Source organism: Trachurus japonicus, chromosome 3 (assembly GCF_045865225.1).
Source record: "Trachurus japonicus isolate A0001 chromosome 3, Traja_1.0".
NCBI lineage: Eukaryota > Metazoa > Chordata > Actinopteri > Carangiformes > Carangidae > Trachurus > Trachurus japonicus.
In genome coordinates, this window is record NC_140909.1 from 12,049,117 (window position 1) to 12,074,920 (window position 25,804).

The window sequence follows — 25,804 nt, forward strand, 5'->3', positions numbered from 1 at the left end:
ATGCAACCACAAATTATGCCTATCAAGTTAATGGACCAATTCTTATTGTCAGACGAACTTTAATGATTATTGTTTTGTTTTTTTTAACAATCTCTACTGAGAAATTTAAATACGGTTACATGGCTTTGTTGTTTTTCTTTTCAATTCCACGAAAAAGGACTTTGATCCAGATTTTTTTAAATAATAAACTACCAACGTGATGCTCAACCACAGGTTTTGGTGTCTGCGGACAGCTTTGAAGTGAAATTAGACGAGCTCTGTGGCAGCTATTACTACTCATTTTATCCTGTACCTTCCTTTTGTTTTCCTCTCTCTAGAGTTCGTGTACATACATCCTGTTGAAAAAAGGAAAAAAAAAACCTCTGATGCCTCCACCTGGTTCTGTCTGACAGAAAATAAAAGCTCTTGGTTTGAGGTTAGACACAGGTAAGGGAGGTATAGCGTACCAAAATCAGCTCCCTCCGTGGCTCGGGGTGGGGGCCGGGGGGGGAGTGCAGCCCCTCTCCAGCCCAGGATTACAAACAACAGTAGGATAGAGAAACATGATGAGCCAGTAAACACTATGGAGACGTGCCTCCGTTGCCCTGAGCTCAACATCAATTTCTGCGTGCAGCCTTGTCAGCAGTGACATTATTCAAAACAGCAAGAGCAAATGTTAATGAGTTCTTATTTGCATATTTATTTTTTTCTTTGTTGAAATGTCACTGATTATTACGTACTATGATGATAAATGCATCTGCTCATGCTGCCTGATGTGTAATTAGCCATTAGGTGGAATGAATAGATCAATTAAAGGCGAGGGACCGGGATTAAGAGAAATCAAACCAGGGAGGAATGAGAGCAATGAGAAACAAAATAACACATTTGGCTTTAGGGGGTACCTCCACTGCTCCTTTACACTGGAAGGGTTACTAATCAAGGATAGATAGCTTAAGTCTCAGTGAGATGAAACATATCCTTTTGTTTTTACATGTATCTTTCCCTGGCTGCTGCCCATCGCACCAGCTAAACAGTTTATTTTCTCCTCCTCGGTGTGAGAGATAGGTGGATTTCCTGATTGTATTTATCCCTTTCCCCTGGATAATCAGGTGCCATGGCTCGGTCGGTCGGTCGGTCTATTTAAATTTTCTCTAACTCGGTAAAAAGGGGAGAGAAAAAAAAAAAAAAAAAGAGGGAGGTGGACAGGGGAAAATGTTTTCGCTTGGCCTTTGCCTTTTTCCGAGCCCAACTATTCTCCTGCCAGTGCTTGTTATTCACAAATGAGGAAAAAAATGCATTACTGCGGACCAGATGGGAACATTCCACATGACCAAACCAATCAATCACCTTGGTGGGACGCAGGTGTGACACAGCCGTGCAGCAACACACCATTTCACAGTCTATCAGGCACAAACACATGGTCACCAATCAATGGCACCCTGAGGACCCATGAGGAGGGGTGCTTCCACGCAGCCTCGCCGGTTCATGGCTGATGACTTCATAATCACACATCCATTCTCTCAGAGGAGAAAGGCGATGAGCTCCCTAATAACGTCTCCCACCATGTGAACACCAACACTGTAATGGATGCTGCTGCTTTTTGGGTGGGAAGACTTTTAACGCATCGTACAGTACGTTCACGTGTGAGCTTGCTTCGCCACCACGATGAGTCTCTCTATCTTTTAGATTTGGGAGCGAGAGCACATTTAACAAGCTGGAGAAATGTCCCCCAGTTGGATATTGGAATTAAGTCAGTGTGTAACATCAAAGTATGTGTTGATGTTTGGGTGTTTGATGCCAAACAACTGTTGAACAGTAAAACAACAGAGAGCCGAGGTGAAGGACAAGGAAGGATACACACATGGGTTAGGAATGCTGATCCAGCTCCAAACACTGGGGGCATTTTTCCCTAAACAGAAAACCCCTGCAAACCCTGAGCAGCCGCCATCGCTTTTAAGAACACAAGGCTGCACTAAATAAAACACCAAAACAGCCTGAAGGGGCATGGATGTTTTAATGAGTGATCTCTGGGAGGATGGCATTATATGTGGGCAAAACTGTAACAGAGTTTTTTTGTGTGTGTTTGTTTTCATTTTAAGCTGACAAAAAAAAAAAAAAAGTACCTTCCCACCTCCATATTCCTGGCAGCAAAGAAAAAGTCTCTCTACACTTCCCACACTTCCCACTCCCAGGGCTGTGCCAGCGCAGGAGAAAATGTCAGGCATTGTCAAGTGGGAGTAGAGGGCGAAGCTATAATGTTTTGCGTTCTATTAACCAATCGTGATCCGCTAACAGTCCAACGAGCGTCGAGGAGTGCAACATAATCTGCTGTTTTTGTGTTTGCCAGCACACCCAGCATGGACACAGGGCGCCTGGACGAACAGTTGTGACTAACCGGCGACTGTCTGCCAAGAAATCTGCGGCATCTCGACGAGGATCCAACCTTTTGATGTTGTTTTTCAAATGAGCGGCTTTCAGGTTTACAGCGTTCACCTGACTCTGAGCTTGACGGCGTCTGTCCGGTAATCAGGGGTCAGTTTCATGCATTCACATGTGGTTTCAGGAACAAGAGAGGAAGAAGGGCTAAAATGAATTTGTCATCCATCTGTGCCCAGCCTGGGTTCGAACAACAAGTCCACCGGATAGGAGGGGAGTTTACCTCAATCAGCCCTGAAGTTGAACCCTTTTGTGATCAATACAAACAGACCACTGCATCCCTAATGCACACCGCGCTTAGTGTTGATGCAGCCGTCTCTCATCTACATAAATTGATGCTCATAAAAACTGCTCTGTATACATCAATCAAGTCTTCTTTTTTTATTGAAAGGACAAGTTTCACTGTGGATACATTTTTTATTTCTAAGGCTACTTCTCTTGTTAAGTTGTAAGTTTAAGGCAAGGCAAGGAAATTTTATTTGTATAGCCCGTTTTTACAAACAGTTTGTCTCAAAGGGCTTCACATGACATCATAACAACATCCTCTGCCCTTAGACCCTCACATCGACTGAGGAAAAGCTCCATGGAAAACCCTTTTAACAAGTTAAAGCTCACATCAGTAATGTCAACACTGCATAATGCATCATGTTAGATTAGCACATTATCTCTAGACATCACCTGCAAATTAAATTAACACTTAAAAGCCAACAAAGTCCCTTAACTCAGTGATGCCAGAAAAAAAAAAAGTCAGAAACGGGTAATTGTTCTACTAACAAGTGATTCTTCTGAATGAATCATTTCCTCTTTAGCTTTGCCCTCGTATTAAATGATCTCTAGCTTTCTTCTTGGCACGAGCTGAAGGCAGCGTGAGGCGAGAAAGAAATGAGAGAACACAGGGGGAGGGGGGAAGAGACAGAAAGCAAGAGACTGGAAACAGGGAGAGATGGAGAATCTACAAGAAGGCAAATGGGCCTTAGCAACAGAATATGGATTCATCAAAACTTCCTTTTCCTACGATTCAGCAGGTTTTTTTGTTTTTTTTTAACTAAATGTGACTCTGTTGTGCAAACAAGCGCAGACACATATACAATTGTGCACAAGTATGTTGATATAATATAACCATCAAAGCTGCCTGCTCCCAGACTTGCTAATTCAACGTGCGTCACGAGCTTTCTCTGGCGTAAATTCAGGGACGTGACTTGAAACAAGCTAAATGGAGACACCTTTACACCGATTATAAATACAGTCATGGAGCTCTGACCCCTGCAGCTGCTTCCTACAGACTCGTGTCATCGTATTTTGGCCATACCCGAGCTCTTCTTCTCCTTCTTCTTCCCTCTTTAGAGCCGCAGCCCTCGGGGGCTACTGAGACTACAGCTGATCCGCTGCAGCTGGGCAGCCTCACCAGTCGCATGCTGGGGGCCGGGGCCCGAGGAAGACGAGGAAAAAAAGGGGGCCGGGCCGGGCCGGGCCGGGCCAAGGAGAAGACGGACTGGGAGAAGCAGGAGGGCGGGGACGGCGGGGATGAGTAGGGGAGATGTGGGCGGCATGGGGAAGGAGAAAAGGGATTTGCGCCCTTTCAGCTCGTCTTCAGCTCTTCATGCTCCAATGACCACAGTAATAGATAAGCACACCCTGCAGCTCTGCATAATGACTGGCTACATCCGCTAAACTGTACTGCACCACATCTCCTCGTCCTCCCTCTGCTTTCTGCCTTGTCATATATACAGTGGGTATATACTGTATGTTTTTGCAGGCCTCACTAGTGCTGATTAAGTCGTTCCTGCAAAAACAACTGTTGGGGCGACAATAGTGAATTCAGTTGTTACCCGGCGGAGAGCTCGCGATATATTGTGTGTGTATATGTGTGAATGAATGTACTGTACATGTGGGTGGGTGTGTGTGGGTGTGTGGGTGTGTGAATGACAGTACGGGGAGAGGGAGCAGCGCTGACAGCACCTGTGACCCACACTGCAGCGGAAACTGATTGCACACCTGAACAGCACCTGGCCACAATCACAGCAGCCCGGGTCTGAGGAGGGTCTCCCACGGGACGGAGCATTAGCACATGACACCTGCCCCAGTAAAAACACACTGGGGGATGCCAGTGTGATGTGGGATTTGACACTTCAACAAAAAGCCTTGAGGAACAATTAGAAATAAAAAAAAAAGGGAAGGAGGGAAGGGAAAGAGACTGGAGGAGATTAATTCGCCCCAATGCAAATACGCAATGCAGACTGGGTGCATGTGTTTGTGTCTTAAAATATCTACTGACACTGACACAACTTTAAAAAAGAAAAGGGAACTGCACCATCAAACCTTTACTAAATGCTGACATCATGCAAATCTTACACTTACACAGCACTCATGACTTTCCCTCTGGCTCATGGTTTGGTTTTTTTTTACCAGCGGCAAAGATGTCAATAGAAAAAAAGATTGGATATCTGTTTCAGTTCTCTGCATTTCAGGAAATATCTTCAAGTTATCAAAAGTAATTTGTTGAAAAGACTGTGAACATGCTGAGTGTGATGCAAGTGCTATTTACATACAGTAACACACTGTTAACTGGTCCAGGTCCTTTGTTATTCTGTTCTATTATGTGGCCACTTGGGACAATTTAAGCCATCAAATAAAAACTGAGCAAGCTAATTATTTTAGACAAACAACTTCTAAGATTATTCAATTGCTTTGGGCCATGAAATTAGTTTGAAATTCTCAGGTTTCTCAAATAAGGATAACAACTCTCTAATTCATCAGAGACCACAAAGGAAATATGTTAGTCACTGAAGTGATGTATTACTGGGCAGATGTTAGTTTTGCATCCCAGACGTCCAGTCAGTCATTAACTCTGTACGATCTTCATTACAGCAGAATAATCAGTGATTTATCAATAAAGTTCTTAGAAATCTCTCTAATAAAACAAAGAGCAAGTTCAAAGGGAGGAGTATTCACTTTGAGTCGAGTCTGCAAAACATTTCAGTAGCCTCAGCTCCATGTTTGTTTGTTCTTTGTTGTTGTTAAGTTGTTTTTTCCTGTGAACAAACAAACGAAACAAACTCAAAACGTTAATAAGTGGCTGTCAGGCAGAAATCTGCTGAGTGCTACAGTCTCACCAGCTCTGGGAAACTTCGTCTCTGGGAGGCAAAAAACATATTTTTTGTGTTAAACATTAGAGCTGTGTGTGTTGTCCAGGCATTTTCTCATTGAGTTTGTGTAATTAACTCCAATAGAAAGAGAAAACTCTGTCTGACTGATGGAAATAGGGACGAAGGCCGTGCAGCTTTGATACACAAATAAGAGAAAGTTGCTCATCAGTTACTTCTAATGCTCTGTTTGTCTCTGTGATACCAACTTTAAAGACTCCACATGCTCATCAAACAGCTACACGACCGCTCACTCACACATTAGGTCATGTGTATTATGTCGCAGGATGCATGCGGCTCTGTGCGTGTTGATGGAGGCATTAAGCTGATTAGCTTTTATGCCGGGCTAAAGCTGTATGAGTAACATGCATGAAGCACACCGGAGAAACGTGACTGGGAAATTACAACTCAGCAGTTGTGATGTCACGTCCTCGGGCACATGGCTGGAAAGAACTGATGCAAACCAGTCATCACCATGGTGATGCAATGGGAACCAACATGAGACCCAACTTTGTTTTGAAAACTTCCAATACAAAAGGTTATCTGCATCTGTATTGAGCAATTCACAATGTACCTGCTCTGCTCTGATCAATTTTACCCTTTCTATTTCAGCAAAAAAACACAATGTTAGCAAGACTTAAAGGACAATTCCAGGCAAATTCAACCTGGGGCTCTAGTTTATAATATTTTAGGTCTAAAAGAATGAATCTGAAGATTTTGTTTTTAATTGCTCCTGTTATGCAGAAGTTCTGTCTATCCCCACATCGCAATGAATGGGAGGCAACAGATCTTAGGCTGTTCAGACAGTTTACATCCCACAAAACCACAATTTCTTTCCACAGACAACGTCAGGTGGCTTCAAACAGACACCAAGGGTTTTGTTTACTTCAAGAAAGAGGACATGTTTGTAAACGGAGCTGTAATACAAAGTCTCGCGGGAGAGTCAAGTTGACGGTTCACTATGTTTATAGGTCATCTGAAGCGCTCCTGTTTGGAAGCTCGACATTTTCGTAGCAGTAAGAGTAAGTCTGGATGTTGTTTATTCTACCTGTAAACATACTGAGCGCGTCAACTTGAGATCCGTTTACAGACATGTCGCCTTCTTGAAGTAAGCAAAACTATCGGTGTATGTTTGAAGTGATGAAAAGAAATTATGGTTTTGTGGGATGTAAAACAGCCTAAACAACCTAAGATCGGTCCGCTCCCATTATACGCTGCTGTGGCGATGTGGGGACAGACAGAACTACTGCACAACAGGACACATGAAAAGGAAAATCTTCAGATTCATTCTTTTAAACTTAAAATATTAGAGCCCCGGTCAAATTTGCCTGTAATTGTCCTTTAATGTGTTTTCTTTAAAAATGCATGAAGACACTGTAGAGAGACTGAGAAAGACATGACACCTGCCCAGCACGGTGCTACTACACCAGAAACACCGCGGCTTCACTGCGCTCGGAGATGAAAGAGCGAGCTGCAGCCTTAAAGTAAGTTTTAGAAACTCTGACACTTTACAGGAGCAACAAACCGGGGCGAGACGTGACGGATCTGTTTTACCAGTTACCACCTCGGTGGCCAGCAGCACCTCACTGTTTCTCCTCCGCATCTGTGTGTGTGTGTTTGCTCTGCAGCAGCCTGAACACAAAGGCAAAGAGGTGAAGGGGCTTTTATTAGCAGGTTAACCTATGTTTTTAAATAATGCTTGTACCTGCTAAAAGGGTGATGCTGCCTATAGTTTCCTTTACTCCAATAAAAACATGCAAACTGTGACCACTTACAGCTGTGAATAGATCGCAACAACCCATTCTTGCTAATTAGCGTCGTAACTTCAAAGCATTTTCTGAGGTTCAGCCTGAGAATCTACAGACTCTTTGCGCTTAGTGGAAAACAGTAGCAGTCCATTAAGTAAATAATGACCGAAAACACAAACATTAAGCATCATGTACACACACACACACATGTGCAGACATCTACACTCCCAATACAGCGTGAAATAAAGGAGCAGAGTGCAGCACTCCCTCAGTTGTAGCTCATCGCCTGTGGTAATTGCCCAGATTGTTTGAAATCAACCTCCCCCACCGACTTCTCCTCAATGAGCCGACACCACACGACAAAATCTCAGCAGGTAATTAGATCTAAACGTCCCTCGTCAGGGCTATGAACTGTCGGCTATCACTGTGGCTAAACAATCAGAACAACCGGATGAGAGCCAACCCTCCATTACAAGACCTGCAGAAGACCTCAAGTCAAGCATTACTGCCTACGGAGAAGGAAGCGAGGTTCAGCGCATCGCATCCAGCGAACTCATCAGCTGCACAGGTACGTGAGACACTCGAGTCGTGATTAACTGTAAGTTTAAGAGGTTAAATGCATAATCACTGAATGGAGAGAGGATGAAATATCTCTCTGTGGCAAGCTGCAAACTTTTATAAAGCAAGTCTTGTCTCAATATTTACCCAATATCTTGCGACAGTTTCGATCATTGCGCAGTTTTTTTGTTGTTTTGTTGTGGTTTTTTCCGGCAGCACAGACACTTGCTAAAAAAAAGCTGGGGTTTTTAATCATGCAATCGCGTATTCTCATATGTCTTTCACTGACTTCTCTCTTTTTCCGGCCGTTTCTCTTGGCGTCACATCCTGCTTTGAGTCTGTCCAATCAGCACAGAGTGAACCTCAAGCCCCACCCGGGAGTTTTTTGGGGCCGATCCCCCAGGCAGGAACTCCTTTCCCCGTAAAAGTTCCTGTAGACGGCCCTTCGGGGGAAGTTACTGCAGCGGAGATACGCCTCCAGAAATAGTCGGTTCTTTCTTGGGAACCATGACATCATCAGTGGGCGTGTCTTATACTGTACTAGGCTGTGAAGACGAGCAGGAAGGAGGAGATGAAGGCAGCGACTGACAACCTGGAGAAAAATAATTTGTCGTGGTCTGCTGAGGAAACGAAATGTTTGGTGGCGATTTGGGCATCGACAGAATTTCAAGAAAAGCTAGAAAGCAGCACAAGAAAGAACAAGTTGTATGAATTTCTCTTTGGGGATTAATAAAGTAATCTTTGCCATCTAGTCTGGGGATAGATGGCAAAGGCTGGGTTCACTCCAACACCAGACCAAATAATCAATAAACTTATAAAAAAACTGAAAAATGATTACAGACACGGCAAAAAGGGAAAAATTTGGACCCAAATTGCTGCACAATGTAACTGACTCCGACTCTGAGCTGTCAGGAGTTCAGTGTGAGGCAGCTGCTTGGTAGGAGCACAGCGCTGTGCTTTAACTAGGCCAAGGAGAGAAAAATATAAATGTCTCACAATCTAAGGTGAAAAAAAAATCACCTGCTGAGTTTCCATAAAAACAAAAAAATATTTGCAGATAAGAAAAGCCAGGAACTCTGAGCCCATGAGAAATGAAAATACAGAAATCATGGAAGCTCAGCCTGAACTGGCAACTTGAACATTTGTGATTTGGATAGAGTCCCTGTCCCTCCCTTTACTGGGGGTTGGGGCAAAATATTGAAATGGTAATATCTTGTACCACATCCTCGTCTGATATGTTATTGATACACCGGTGCCAAATACCCATATTTTTAGTTAAAACATGTAGGCGCTCTACATGGAGTCTAATTTCATGAGCCAAAGTCACTATTTCATGCCTCTCGTGTTGGCACCAATCAAATGAACCATGATAAACCTGAAGAAGAAGAAGATGAAGATGAAACTCACAACAGGAAAAAAGCCGATTTGGAGGACAGCAGGATAAAACAAATCACAGAGGAGGTTGTTTCACCAGAGAGAGAGAGAGAGAGTGGATCCTTTTCTGCTTTTATAACGCTCATGGCACAAATAAAATCGATAAAAACAATGTGACATGAACGGCCCATATACACACAACGCTGCCAAAACCAGGCAGAGCAGAGCAGAGCAGAGCAGAGACTGTGCTGTGCTGCACATAAACACACATACAGGTTAACAGGACGCTGTTTCAGCAGCCAGGTGAACACAGGTCTTTTGTCACACACCTTGGCACAAGCACACGCAGGTTTCAGGACGAGGAGTGTGTTCGTGTTATCATACGTAATGTATTGTGACGGTATTGTGCGTTACTCAGTACTTAGACACAGTCGTAGCAGTAAGTTCATTACGTTTAATTATCGGTGCATTTTGTTTTGAGATCTGCGGGGCAGAGACGTGAGCTGCTCAGTGAACACAACGGAGGTGAACGGTACAGGTCCCCTGTCCCTCATCAAACTCATCAAATACACAATCCAACAACTCCAAAATGCTCTCGTGGACAAGTTGTGACCTGCACATTCACCACGCTATGAAATAATAATGTAACATAACGAGTTGTTTTCTATGCAAATGCAGCCGGAACTACTTTCCAGACACGGCTGCTGGGCGGAGTGATTTCAAAAGCGCAAGTAGATCTGAGTATTTGCTTTGTTTGTCGTAATGTTATATAATTATACATGATTATTTCATAGCGTGGTGAATGTGCAGGTCACAACTTCTTCACGAGAGCATTTTGGCGTTGTTGGATTGTGTATTTGAGTTTGATGAGCAGCTCGTATCTCTGCCCCATGGATCTCAAAACAACTTGCACCGATAATGAAAGGTAATAAACCTACTGCTATGACTATAGGGATAATGGCAATAGGTGAATTTGCCAAAATGTTGAATTATCCCTTTAAGTGCACCACGGTAAATGACCCATGCATCAGTCCAATTTTCCAGCTGTTGTTTGGTGTAACAATCAGCTCCATCAATACTGTCTGTCCTGCCAGAGGAAACACACTAATGACATGTCAGCATGGCACCGCCTCCTTTAACGCATGTGACGAGCGTCTGAGTCAAAGGGACTCACCGAGGAGACTCTGAAAAAGTTTGTTTATAGCAGACCAGCATGAACAATGTGGCTGCCACCTGCAGAGGATGACGTGCAGGTTAGTAAGAGGATTGTAGCGTGAGAGGGGGGCGGGGCAACAATGCACGTGAAGCCCAGACCAGCTGATCCACAGTCTGCCCTGACATGGGGAGCCGGGCCCCCCGGGGGAGAGAACAGAGTCATCTTTAAGCAAGTCAGCGGCTCCCCGGCATTCAACCAAAACCCCCCATTCTTCAGCTTCAAACCCCCACAAGCTTCTCCTGTGAGACTGGGACCACTTCATCTCAGAGGTCTGTTTCAAAATCACTTGTTTGTGTTACTGCAACAGCTTCTCTTTACGCCGCAGACGACTGTAAATCTGCTTATTTTTCTGTCGTTCTAAGTTAAATAACAACAAGCCTCTTCAAGCGTTTCAAATATGGCGACTATATAATATAATACACTGTACCTTACATTGCACATAGTGCCATAGTCGATGATAATTTGTGTAGGTGTACCATATACAGGCCAAAACCCACCAGCATGCAGGTCATAATGTACTAGAACAGAACACACTGTAATACATACTTAGCTATTGTTGCCTCTGGTTTCTTTGATCTGCATTATTACTGTGATTTTGACATTTGGTGGGTAAATGAGACAGTGGAGGTCGCAGAGGACCAGACCTTCAGTGAAGTGTTCTTCTTTTTCCTCCACATTGATTTTCCTCCATTGTGTTCAAACTCTAGAGATTTAAGTACAATAAATTTAATCCTGAAGCTCTTTACTCGAGCGGTGGTATGATGACCTCTCGGTTAATGGGCAACATGAGAGAAATGACTAACAATAAGGACTGATACTCTGCTCTAGTAAAAGAAAAATATTTAAGTCAGTTGTTTTTCCAAAGGAAATTTCTAATCAGTGCTGCATTTTCGAACACAAAGCATGGTTCAGATCGACCGTGCTGATAAACCAGACTAAACATATCCATGTAAATATGGAAAGTATGACATTAGGGTTATGCATTGGGCACTTCCCATCAGGGACAATACACTGAATAACAGGCAGGAAACATAAATTGGTCCTAAGGGCTCTGACACACTGAGCTGGCTGCCGACCACCTCTGGGTCATTTCTGCAGCCATTTATTGTCCACAGTTTATGCAACACGGTTTACTTTCTTCCTCTAGGCAGACCTCACAGTAGCAGTCTGTCCAACCCAGCATGGCGGAGGACGTCAAGGAGACGACGCTGTCTGACTGCTGGCTTTTTCAGTCTAGCTTAAGCCACTAAAGTGCATTGATTTTTTCCCTTTTAAGCAAGCAAACGATCATTTTATCCTGCCTGCCTGGCAATGACAGTGAAGTAAGGAGTAGTACAACTACTGGTAACACTTTGTTGTCCAGTCTCCTGATGGCATGAGGACGTCTTAAAGGGATAGTTCAACATTTTGGCAAATTGGCCCATTGCCATAATCGCTATAGTCATAGCAGTAGGTTCATTACCTTTAATTGTAGGTGTAAGCTATTTTCAGTACGGCGGAGCGCAGCAGCTGGCTGCTCAGAGCTACGCTATGGAGGCTAACGGAATTTCTTGGTTTCCCTCATTAAACTCATCAAATTCAACATCCCAAAACTCCACAGCGCTTTTGTAGACAAGTTGTGACCTGCACAACCACCACGCTATGAGATAATGACGGAACGATACGAAACGGAGCCGTTTTCGAGGTAAATTCATACAAAACCGCTGATGCGCGTTGCGTTCAGGGACAGTTTTTCAGCAAGCAGTCTCCGTATTTACCCTGTATTTACCTCGAAAACGGCTCCGTTTCGTATCGTTCCGTCATTATCTCATAGCGTGGTCTACAACTTGTCTACAAAAGCGCTGTGGAGTTTTGGGATGTTGAATTTGATGAGTTTAATGAGGGAAACCAAGAAATTCCGTTAGCCTCCATAGCGTAGCTCTGAGCAGCCAGCTGCTGCGCTCCGCCGTACTGAAAATAGCTTACACCTACAATTAAAGGTAATGAACCTACAGTACTGCTATGACTATAGCGATTATGGCAATGGGCCAATTTGCCAAAATGTTGAACTATCCCTTTAAGGCTCACACCAGCCTGTTGGCAAACTCAGAAGTTCATAAACTTCTGCTTGAGATGGCAAAAAAATCATTATCATGATTATTTTGGCCAATATTGAAATCACGATTTTTCACACAATTATGTTGGAGCTAACTAATTAACTCACCAGCCAACAATGACTCCTGACATTTGCTTTTGTGAATTAAAGAGGAACTATGAAAGTCTGGTCGCTTTTACCCTGTTTTGCTAACCCTCCTCTTGGCCATGTGCATTTGTTTACAACGAAGCCGGCGAGAAATCAATCAATACAGCGGTACTTAACGTTATATATCATATACGATGTATATCTGTGTAGTCTAATCTGCCATAAACAAGAGATTACGGGTTACGGGGCGCGTTTGTGTCGCGGTGCGCAGAGACGAATGCTGGGACACCAGGGCGGCGGCCCCAATCTTGCAAGGTTGGTTTTCAGCCAAGATCCCAATAAGTGACTCGCACGTGGAAGACAGAGAGCCTCCACTCTCCCTCTAACCCTAACCCTCATAACAAGTTAAGCCATTTATTAAACCATCACAATTACTCCAGAGCTGTTTAATTAAAGCAGAAGTAAGCGATCCGATCGTTTTGGCTAACTTCTTGTCAGCCGATGGAGTTAGCAGTCCCCGCCCTCGTCCCTACGTCACCACATTCACGCGCATCCCTTGGCTGCACACACAGAGAGGACCGCCCCTTTATGCCGTTCTCTCTCCTCATTGGATAAAGGTTGTAGGATACAAGGAAAGTTTTCTCCTCGGCTTACAGCAGAGCAGAGTGACTGACAGACCCGTGTTTCAGACCAAACACTCTATGTAAGTGATTGCTGTCGGAAGATATAACTATTTAAGACTTATATTAACACAAATATTCCGCTTACTTCTGCTTTAAGGTAAAAATGTAGTTAAGATACAAATCCTGCATAGTTCCTCTTTAACTGACAAATGTGGGTAGAAAAAACTGTCTTTCAGAATGAAATTCCAATAGTCTTGGAAAATTACAACATAATCGTTGTTCTTCGATTATACACTTTAAGATCACTGGATCCAGTCATTCCTACCTCTACTTCAAGAGCAACTGAAGAGGCATAACTGCATATTTGTAATGCTTGTTCTGTTCATTGATCAGGAACGAGCCTCCACACATGATTTAATGGCAGCGCTGAAAACTCCATAAATCCATGTAAGTCCCAGAAAATACTGTGGGAAAACAATTCAATAAAACCACGATCATCTTGAATTCCAGGCTTGAGATAAGTCACAGGCAGTTCCGTTTTACAATTATCTTGACTAAATCTGACATATCGCTGTGTCAGATCACCTCCATATTTGGCCGCTCATAAGTATAATTATAGACGCAGTTGAAGGGCGGCGAGATACACGGTGTATGTGATGCAGTCATGTGATCAATTACAAGAATGATAACATTTTGTTTCCAATTCAGCGGCAGCCATTTGTGAACTAATCGCTTTGCTTGGAAACCAGTCTCCAGGGCCATTTCATAATGAGCTGAGATGTAGTTAGCCATAAAACTGTCGAGTGGTTACACATCACAATGATGCCAGGCCAAAGAGCTGGATAACATACAGCCTTTAATTGCTATAATGGGAGAACATATCGCAACCAAGTAATAGAGTATGTAGTTGCAAAAGAGGTTTTTTTTTTTAGATCATTATCAAAACATGAATAGGGGAGAGTGGGGTAAGATGAGCCAGTGGGTTGACCCACCCCTTGTTTCTAGGAAACTATAGGAAAAAGTTAGCATGTGACCAAATATTTGGGAGGCAGGCATCATTTCATGGAGTCTGTGAAGATTAGAACTAGATCTTTAACATTTATGACCCAAAAAAAAAAATTTCACTCTCAAGAGTGAATTTTGTCGATCATAAGTTTCATGAGAATTGTGTTTAGATCAAAAGAGATGATTGCAAATTTGTTTTATACATGGGTTGTGGTATCTATGAGCTACAACATGAGGTAGTAAACCTAGCATGAAACTGCACCATTTTAGCTGTGAGAGCAATAAACCCAAGCTAAGGTAGCTGTGGGGTAAGTTGATCCATTTGGCCAGGGGTAAGTTGAGCCACCTATCCTATACACTTAGTGAATGTATTTTGGCTGTATATGTCCAAATGATTAAATCAAGATTCTGTATGTTTGTGATTACAGTAAGTATGTTCCTATAAACAGGAAAAGTTGTTTATAGTGTGCCAAACTTTACTTTCAAAGAAAAATATCTGGGATTCTTCCCAAGATGCGATGTACATCACAAAACTCCCCAAATCTCAGTGAGTTGGTGGCTCAGCAGGAAGTCCCTGCAGTTTGTGTTCACCTGTAACCTGGACAGATGAAATATTAAGTAAAGGGGGATGTAGGAGATGGATGGAAGGAAAGAAGGGGGGGTTGATCAATTTACCCCACTCCTATGGTCACAAGACCACTTTTTTTGAACATGCTATATTTTAAAAACAGTTATATTTACACTTATTCTGTTAATGTGTAGGGATGCAAAACATCCTGAAATATATGCAGATGTGTTAGTTAGCAACAAAACTATAATTGTCTTGATGTAGTGATCCTGAATACAAAAAGTGGCTCAACTTACCCCACTCTCCCCTAATAATTTGGAACAAACAAACACAGCCACATATTTGTGTTTAGGACTAGCGCTCGTGTGCCAACACTGACCAATGTCATATGGACTTTGGCCTTTTTGACCATCACATTTTTATCAAGAGGCATCTCATTTATGACAATGGGATTGTTGTAGATACAGACAGATGGGTTGTGTAAATATTTTGACATATGTCGTCACTGCACTGGAAAGTTTTTAGCAAGCAGAGGAGTAAAATTGACCTAATGCATAAACAACTGAAGTGGTAGAGGTTTGAATGAATAAAGAGACCACACACAAACACATTTAAATAACAAATTCACTTCCATATTATCTAAAATAAAGCAAGTTTGAAGTATAGCGTTACTGGTTCATGACTGGGCTGGTTGTGTTGATAATGGGGGCTGTGTGGTACAATAGACCAGAGAGATTAAGATTAACTGATCTAAGAATATAGAGTTGCTGTAAAGGTAAATATGAAATGCAGAAACAGAAATCTTCTCATTTATATCAACAAAATAGTGAAATGATGAGTATGATAAAACCAAGGGCTAAAACAGCAACAACAACAACAAAAAGGAAACGTGTAATTTAAATTCAAACAGACGTCTGATCTTCCCCAGTGTTGCACCAGAGAAGGTCTTTGGTACAACTGTGTGTTTAACCTCACACCCAAAACACACAACAAAGCCCTGCTGCCAAAGGAAGTTGCTGAGGGCAGTTTTGATGTCTCGGAGACAGCTCCTTATGACGGAAAGCTATACTGATGGCGTGACTTCCAGCCTGGGGGAGGGTCATCGCAGGAGGAGGAAGAGGGAGATACAGAAAAGGGAGGGGGATTAAGGGGAGGAAATAAAGACAGCAGGAGATGGAAGGGAGAAAAAAAAATAGCCCTGTAGCCTGGCAAGCTTTTCAGTCGAGCTCCCTCCAGATGCACAATATGCCTTAAACTCAATCAGGCCGTTTATTCTCCAGGATGTCTTTCCACTACCAAAGGGCATGTGACGGGTGAGTTGAAGACAATCATTTACTTACCCATTACGTTCGAGTTCATAAAAGGTGTTGGAGACAATCCTTCATGGGGCACTAATCGACTGTCACTCAAATGATCACCGTAATGAGGGCTGTCTGCGAAACCCTGGGGGTAGAGAGCAGAATATTAAGCACATTATTGGGCAACTTCACTAATTGAGTGCTATGCCATACCACTAATTAGTGAGAGGGGAGAGCAGAGCACAACTGGTCGGTTATGCCAATTAACTGTCCGCTCTCTTGCACATAATTGCCCCAAAAATTTGAAGAGACAGGGAAGAAAAAGAGATCTCTATTTCAATAAATGGTGGCACACAGAAATCCATAATCTATCAGAAACCAATCATTGTATTGGCTTCTCATTTAAAAAATAATTTTTCAACCACTGTCAAAGACCATTTTTGAGGCAATTCACAATTCTACTATGTATATACATATAAACACATGCAAATACACATAAGACAACTTATCATTACCAATAAAAGGCTCAAAACTGTTAACATGTGAAAGTTTGTGTTCTTGGCCTGTAGAAACCTTTGCTTTATCTTTCTTACAATACATCAATAAAGCATCTAAACCATATTAAATTAAGTTTTCCTTCTTGATGCTACCAGTTCATCTGTATGATAACAGGCTTATACACCATTTCATACGTGTATAGTTCATAAGAAAATGTCATTTAATACAAGGGGGAAGAAACAGAGAGATGCAATCCTACATCATTCCCAGGTACCTGCAGCTTAAAAAAATTGCCTTTTTCTCCTGCAGCTTAACAGTGCCTTTTCATGACAGTTATCAGCTTCCAGGGCTTAGGTCTAAATATCGGTCACAGTATGGTTTTTGAAAACTCAGGGTCCCATGTAATAAAAGATATTCCGTTACAGTGCTAATCCCAAGCCCTGTGAAAATCCTCCTGTGCTCCAGTCAAATACAGCTCCCCAAACTACATTAACTCCCACCAGAGGGACTGAGCAGCAGTGGGCTTGCATTTCTATAGAGCTATTTTCACCAACTCATACCCTTTGCATTCAACATACAGTAAAAAAAAAAAAAAAGAAGAAAAAGTAAATCTTATTATCCATCTTTTTTTTGTGAGTGGATGGTGATGGAGTAATATCAAAGGCAGTGGAGTGCTGTGCTGTGTCGAGGGAATCCTCAGAGATTTCCTATTGTGCTTCTGCCAGGCCGCACACACTGTTAATCACACCATGAACAGACTCAATAACAACAACGGCCCCGTGAGAAGCCTGAGCAAACTAACACACACACACACACACACACACACACAGACTTACACACACAGCTAACCTCAGCAAGCATAAACCATTTCCTCTCTTCTACTGCAAAACAAGGAAAATACTTCAAACTGAACACTTGGTTAGAACAGTTTAACATTTTTGGGATGTAATCGTTTTCAAGCAGTGGTTTAATGTGCAGCTTGGTACCCTGTCCATTAAATATGAATATATTAGCAGTGATGTTGCTAGGTACGCGTCCTGCGTCTCTGACGCATTAAAATCTGAAAGGACGCAGTAAACTCACTATCCATGCGTCCCGGGGACGCACCTCATTTTCCCATGAAAAATGATACATTGTTAACAACAACTCGTGTTTAAAATCATGGGAATGTCCGGCGGACGGCCATTATCCACCATTTAACCCACACAGCCATAGGTGTTGATGTTGCCCCGACCATTGAGCAGCAACGTAAGAAGAAGACGTAGCGGCGGTAGTCGGTAGTTTTCTCTCTCTCTCTCTCTTTTTTTTTTTTTTTTGCCGCCGTAGTGTTTGTTGGAGCGGCGTGGTGCTGCACGTGACGCGCTGACGTTACTGTGTTTACATTTACGACGAGCATTAATTCTCAGTCCGAACCCGTTAAAAAAAAAAAAGCCCTGCCTCACCGAGTCATATTCTCGGCGCGAACCCGACTCGAACCAGCGCGTCCGGACGGGTTGGGCCGTCCATGCTTAGAGCCCAAAACAACAGTCCAGAGAGCCGAGGGACAGAGAGAGACAGCGCAGCAACAGGTGTGTGTGTGTGTGTGTGTGTGTGTGCGTGTGTGCGTGCGTGCGTGTGTGCGTGTGTGTGCTACCTGCTGTAAAGGGGGCTCTGCAGCCACAGCTCCCCACTACACCAGTTCTGAGTTCAGTTTAAGTTTCATACACTCCAGCCATTCTTGCCATTACAATGATAGGAACCTCAGTCAGTACTAAATCTGCTTCTTTCTTTTTTTTTAAATTTACTTAAGCAGCTACAAAAAATATTAGACATGTACCACACATCTGGCTGGAAGGTCTCAATGGTTCAAGAACTTTTTTTCCATCATTAAATATTAAAATGGAGCCAAGTAGCCTACTGCATGTTTGTTTTCCTTTTAAATAAGTTCAATATCAAGTGCTAATTCCACCTGCCATAACTGGCTCTCTCTCTCCTGTCTCTCTGGCTCTCAGACAGTGTGTGTGATATTCACAACACACACACTGTAATAATATCTGCACCTATTGATTGACATGCTGTTTTTGAGGTTTTTTTCTCCTTAAATTAATTGTTTTCTGTTTGTGTATATACTTTTAATATAAAGTGTCAAAATTATGTCATTGTGTGTAATGGCTGCACTGTTGCCGTGTCGCGCTATGGGTCCGTATAATTTCCTGCTTTTTTGTCCTTGGCCAATCACATCCCTGATCACACAGGGACAACATGGAGCTGACTGTGTGAGTTTTATTAATGTTTACATCAGGTTGAGTTAAACAAATCAGTTTGCTGCTGTGATTTCAGTAAATACAGTAATCATCATAGTGTAGTGGCAGGAAAGACCATTTCATCTGTATCAAATATTGTGTTGGTCAAGAACAAGTTCAATTAGAGGAAAAATGTTTAGGGTGTTTTTACCGTTCCTAAATGTAAAAATGGGTCACATTGGACCCTCAACATTATTTAAAGGTTAAATAACGTGTTACTTAAACATTTTTCATTGTGCTGTGCTCTAAAAATATACTAACAAATGCTAGTGTAGAGTCCTGTGTAAGGAATGTTGAGCTTAAACTTAAATTTAGGTTCTCAGGAAAATAGCTGCTCATCAGTAAATAGTTAATGAATCGATGTGGTCCATCAACTAACGATTAATGAATTAATCGATAATTTGCATCCCTATAGGCCCTAGTTTTTTTTTAAATTGTGGTATCGAATAAGTATCGAGAATCGTGGAAATTTACAGAAATTCTGGTATTATGACAACCCTATTGGGGACCCATTGAATTTCCCAGGGACCCACCCAAATCACCACCTGTGGGTCCCGGGGACTCACTACATTGAAAACCTATCAACATCACTGTATTAGCTTAGTTTATCTTGGCATAAAGCATGGAGGCAGGGGGTTCTGGACATTGATAAACATCTGATGATAAAAATCTGTACAAAAAAATGTAAGAAGAAATAATAAACTACATGAAACATGTTGGTTAGAGAGCTTTGGAGCTAGCTGTTTCCCACTGAATAGTCCTCAAATTAATGGACAGATATGAGAGTGGCATTGATCTTATCATGCAAGCCAGTTTGCAAGAAAGGGATTTCCATACAATGATGAATCTTATTAAGACTATGGTGTTAATGAACATTTCTAAGTCTTCTACAATGGTCACAGCTGCGACTGTGGAGCAGGAAAAGGTCAGTGGAGGAGGTTAGTAGAGCAGGAAAAGGAGGCAGAGCGATAATGGTCAATCCAGACTCACTGTGCATGTTTCTGTGTCAATGCTACCACACTGCCTTCGCTCCTCTGGGACTGTTAGATCATCAATCACAGATCCTTCATCATCCCCAAACACTGGTGGCCTACATCTATCCTAAGACACTAACACACGCTGTCATCGCTGCCACGGGGCTACATTAGCACTCCTGGCTAAATAACTGTCGGATCACCGTGGCAGCAGGCGGACCTGAGCTCACACCTTGTCCCCCCAATCACACGACCCGCCGCAGCATTTTAAAAAGTCGTCTCTCCCCGACACTTTGTCCCGCATCCCAGGTGAACGTGTGGCTGCATGTGGCAGCTCGGGGAAGTCATGATATGGTCGTGATGGATGCGCGTGGGGTCGGGTATCAAGTCGGGGGCAGGGCATTAGGGAAGTGGGGGTTGTTGTGCGGTGGCGGTGGGCACAGCCCTGACTGTCAGACCGCCAGCCTACAGCCACAGCTGCCCAGGATGCAGCGGCTGGCTGGGAGCCAAGGTCAGCACGGCGGGGCTCGGGAGTGTTCACAGTCGACTGATCACACACTCGTAGCACACCAGCTCAAACAAGCTCAGGGACAAGGCTGAATTCCCTTTGTAACTGACTGAAAGATGAAGCACTGAGGATTTCTTCCAAGAGCCTTGGACCGGCACTGTGAACACACAGCGCAGATTGGGACATTTCAACAGATAGCTCTCACTTTGATCAATTATCAAATTTGTTTAACAAAGTAATGAATTGAAACTTGTCACTCTGAAACACATTTTATCTCCGACCGTGGGCAAGGTTTCACCTCAGAGCACACAAGACTACAGTTACCACAGCTTGGCTACACAGGAGACATCTTCAAATCTCAGGAACATAATAATTTCTGCAAACACAAGGGAAAAGTGGACTTAGAGATGTTGTATTGATCTGTTCAGTAAGTGTTTTTAATCGAGGCCGTTCATGTCTCTTAGTTTGTTAGTGCTATTGTAACGGCCAGTCATCCTCGCTACAGTACTGTAGGTATCTCCAAGTCCACATTTCGCAGCACAACCCACTCAGATTCAAGATGATAAACGATATCAGCCCCACTGTCATGGCTCAGGGTAAAGTTGTTCTACAGTTGAGGTCACTAATAGATGGACCAAAGTCTGGATATGGACCCAGGTGTCGTCCAATATATCCTTTTAAATTTTGAGCATTTGTGCAAACAGCTCTGCTTTTCTGGCTTTTACGGCTCTGGTCCCTTGAGACTCTAAGTAAGTGAGCTTCAAACTGGAGAGAGACGGGATGAGGATGGTTGGAGAAACAAGAGGAAAAGTTAGGGAGTAGTACTTTGGGGGTTGCTGTGTAACTGGACCTGTAGGGTTTCAACTAGACCTGCACGACATGAGCAAAATGTCCCATGTGCGATGACAATGTTCAGTATTGCAATGACGATATGACTTGCGATAAATAAGCAAATGGCCTATTTAAGTATGCATATATTAACCATACAGTTCCTGAGTCTTTCTGCTTAAATAGGTAACCTGAAACACTGAATAAAATAATAGAACAAATACTTTGAGCATACCATTATTGAACATTAATTTAACCCTTTCCTGCCTTCTCTTCTTACTTATCGCATTTTAGGCAACGTTTTGCAATGTTTATCATGCATGTTCATATTGCGATAACGATGAAAATACTATTTATCTTTCAACAGCTCTGATTATCAATAAGAACAGCGCACATTCATTTATGTGCATTAGTCTGTATGGATGCATCTACATTTTTTTCCCCACTATGTGTAATGGTACTACTCTGTGTGTATCATTTCTTATCAGCTCATCATGCTTTTAGGAAATTACTTTCTTACTCATCTCATTTTCTCCATTTTAGCTGAACCCATTCATGACTTTACTCCATTTGCACTCACCTGGTGGATTGAATTAATTCTTAATGATTGATTCAAGCTTCATCAATAAATGATTAGCATGCATAACTGGAACACGCTACTTTTCTCTCAATCTAATCTGGTAAACCATTCACATGGTTATGGTTGTGACTCGTAACTGTGAAGTGCAAGATGAAACAATCATAAAAAAAACACAGATCATTTAACAGGTTCTTATACACCGCTGAGGTTTATATGAAATGCCACTCACTTCTTGAAGCAGAATAGACAGAATATATTTATATAGGCTATATAAATCAAGTCTGTATCCATATAAGATGTGTGCGCAGCTGTGTGTAAGTGTGGAGAATGTGGCATATGAGTGTTCGAGTGCACGCCTTATGGAGGCGCAAACAGCTGTCTGCTGGCTGATGCTGTGCCTTGCAATGTCAGAAACACTCATTTATATGCACCTGGAGCAAAGATATCTCAAGCGTCTCTGTCTTATAATTCAAATCAAGCTGCCTATGTTACCATAGCCTGTAGATGTTCATTCGGGAAGGGCACAGAGAAATAAACAAGGTAACGCAGCCCGAGTGGCTCTGACATTTAACTGAATTCTAATAGAAAGTGACAGGAGATTGACATTAAATGAAATTCATACAGGGCATCTAGAACAACCAATGTGTGAGAGACAAACAAACAGAGGAAGAGCTGTTCACACTTGCTCACATAAGCAGTGAGATGTTCTCACTTCAACTGAACAAGAAAGGTGCAGTTAAACGTGCAGTTTTACCCGTTAATATGTTATTATTAGACAAATTCATCATTAACACTTCGATTATTTTGAGGATGACTTTCCCTCACAAAATGCTTTGCACTAAAATCTTGGTTCTAAGTATTAAAATGGATATTCAATTCAATTCAAATCAATTCAAAGAACTTTATTTGTCCCTGGGGCAATTAAGAGGCAGGTAGAGCAGCAAGCTTAAGTTAAAAAGGAATACACAAAAAAAAATCAAACTCAGATATCTGATTTAATGTCAATAATTTACTTACTGCTTCAAGAGAATACCTGGTCATTTTTATATGAAATTCTCATTTTCCTCCTGATCTTCAAGAAAATGTCATAATACAGTCAGGTATTGAATTGCTCAGCAGCACAGAAACTGATCTTCTCAGCACAGTGCAGAATAATAAACCTCTTTTCTTTCTTTTTTTTGCTTCAAAGCCATTTTATATCATAGATTATTTTGATGTACTTCAGAAAACAGTTTAAATTTGTGTAATTCTAGCAAAGGGAATTTGTGTTTTTGAAATACTTTTGAAAATATGACTCTGAATGATTTGGTTCATTTCAGTTCAATTTCCCCCTCGCTGCTTCAGGGCAGAGGCAGGAGTCACGTTCCCCAGCATCCAGTCACATAGGAGCTGGTTGCCATTTTCAGTGACAAATCAAATTTACTGTAAATACATCACTATATACGATATGGATCTGCCCCAAAATGTAATTGGTTCCTCCGTGGGCCCATCCCTGGCTGCAACAAGATCGGTGTGGATTGGTTCAGGACTTTTTGCCCAAATGTGACAAATAAACGACTGTCGGTGAAAACACAACCTTGCTAGCAGAGGTAATCACAGCTACAATGATTATTCTACTAATCAATTACTTGATCCATAGAAAATTAATTTGGCAACGTTGCCAATTAATTGCTATACTGCCAATTATCATTTGTTGCTCTTCCCAGCAAAAAAAACGATTTTTATTCTCTGGATCTGCACTGTTTCTCAGTTTTATATCAATGTAAATTATACCTCCGGATTGTAATTTGTGCAAAACGAGACGTTTGAAAATGTCGCCTTGTGCTCTGAGACACTACTCTAACATTTTTGTAAACTCAACAATGCGTTTTAAATTAATAATCATCAATTTAATTAATTTCAGTGATGAAAATAATCCTTCTCTATTGCTCTACTCCACATATCACCTGAGGATATTTACCTCCCTACTCAGTGTTTGATGTTATGACACTGATCGCTGTTACTGTTGATCAAGAGCAAGCTCATTCTTTGTGATTATTACTTCAGTTACATAACTGCTGAAAAATAAATATGTGCACGGTTGCCCATAAAGTTGGTATGAAATAGTTTTTTTACCTCTTCTCATGAAAGGTTTGTGAGAATGTGATTTATTCTTGATAGATAAAGTGTATATCTTCTTAAAACATTATTGCCCAATCTCTTCCGAACATATCACTGTGAGAATGAAACCACAATTAACCTTTATAATAGGAATAAAATGAGGATTGTGTCTAAAAACTAAATTATTCCAATTTTATGGGCAATTGTCTCTATGTAAATATTCAAGGACCTTTTCCATCTTATCACTGATCCTATCTGCCTTGTTGAATATACCTCAATAGATAAAATTCATGGTGTGTCACACAACGATTAAAGCTGAAATATTTAAAGAGATCTCTGTTACTAAAAAAGAAGCTCAGTTTAACAGTAATAAAATCCCAGATAGTAAAGTCTTTCATATTCAGACGGGAAAAAAACACTGCCATCAGTAAATGAACCCATCTTCCCTGTCACAGAGGAATAATGTCTACTAAAGGTCACAAGACATGACACTGTGAATGTGCCACGGTGATGTAATGATGTTGAATGTAATGTGTTAAATGGTGTGCTGTGGAGCAGAAAGGTCACTCAGAGGTGGTAAGGTGTCGGTCATCTTACCCGGGAGGACTCAAGGGAAGGGCTCGACTCGCCACCTGGGGCCCAAGAAGCTTGGTTGGTGCGCTCTTCCATACCTGTCAGCGACAGAGATTCAACAACTCAGTCTGCAAGTCCAGATCACTGATTTGGTTGAGTGTCAGTGCGGTACATCCTCATTCTCTGCCTCTCTCTCTCTCTCTCTCTCACACAAACACACACAATACAAACACACACATACACACTTTGAAGAAGTTGCGAACTGAGTCACAAAGACAAGGACAATCTGGTCATTAACTACACAGGCTTAAGCAGCGTCTCTGTGGTGATATTCAACAGGGGCTTCACAACCACAGTCAGAGGCCAAGATCATGAAATTCAGAAGTGACCTGAATAAAAGTTGGCAATGCAACAGAAGATTAAAGAGGCAGGCTCATGTTATTTCAAATGTCTGATTAATATGTCACCCAAATACAAACTGTAATAGTTTTTTAGATAATGTCACAATATCTCCCATGCAAACTCACAAGAAAGAAGAGAAAGAAAAATATGATTTCAATCTCTGCTTACTTTGTTTTCCCATTTCCCAAAATATAAAAGGGAAATGGCTCATTAATATCTATGAAGATTACGCTTCATGACACGAAAAAAATGTGGTGGTGTCATTTATTTCCGTGAATTATGGCCAAAAATGTGCATCCTTTTGTAACCCCTAACCTCAGCGTACAAAAAGAAGGAACTTACAGCCTCATGATTTGGCATTGATAAATGCCAGGCTACTTCCAAACAGCTGAGCACAGAAACTTCTACCAATTTTCTTTCTTTTTTTTATGTTAAAGAAAACCTCTGTTTTCAGTAGTCAAACAGAGCAGAATAACAAAACAGAAGAAATAAAATCAATAACTCCAACCAAACTGCAAAAAGCTTAGACCATCTGGCATATGTTCAAAAATATAATATCTGATCTTTAAATCTAATTTATGTGATATAGTCAGTAAAAATATTTGATGTCTCAATTGTTCCTGCTGTTGGAGACAATATTGTGATGCCGTAACAGCCAAACCCTGCAAACAAAACATAATTGCGGAGCAGATAAAGCATCAACATTCTCCAAGTTATTGATTGTCCCTGTTGTAATTTCATCTGTCTCCGTAAAATGCAATACCATTTGTTCATTTTCAACTTCAAATAAAAAATATATATATATCAGACTGAAAGCAATCGTGTATGCTCGGGGAAATAATGACATGAGAAGTAGCGAGCAAAACTTTTCAATATTAAACATATTCTTTCAACTTTGAAATGATCTGCACTGAGGTGTCTCCTCGCAG

At 41.8% G+C, this 25,804-nt stretch overlaps 1 protein-coding gene across 4 annotated transcripts in view; it reads right to left on the reverse strand.

The window, feature by feature from the left end:
* Positions 1 to 25,804, reverse strand: part of tcf12 (transcription factor 12) — an 82,621-nt gene that overhangs the window by 46,456 nt on the left and 10,361 nt on the right. For all 4 annotated transcript variants that reach the window (XM_085762161.1, XM_085762152.1, XM_085762145.1 and 1 more), the window contains exons 4-5: positions 24,498 to 24,571; positions 16,173 to 16,275 (exon numbers count right to left, since the gene is read on the reverse strand). In XM_085762161.1, coding sequence (XP_085618287.1) covers positions 16,173 to 16,275; positions 24,498 to 24,571 — 177 coding nt within the window. The remainder of the gene's footprint in view (positions 1 to 16,172; positions 16,276 to 24,497; positions 24,572 to 25,804) is intronic.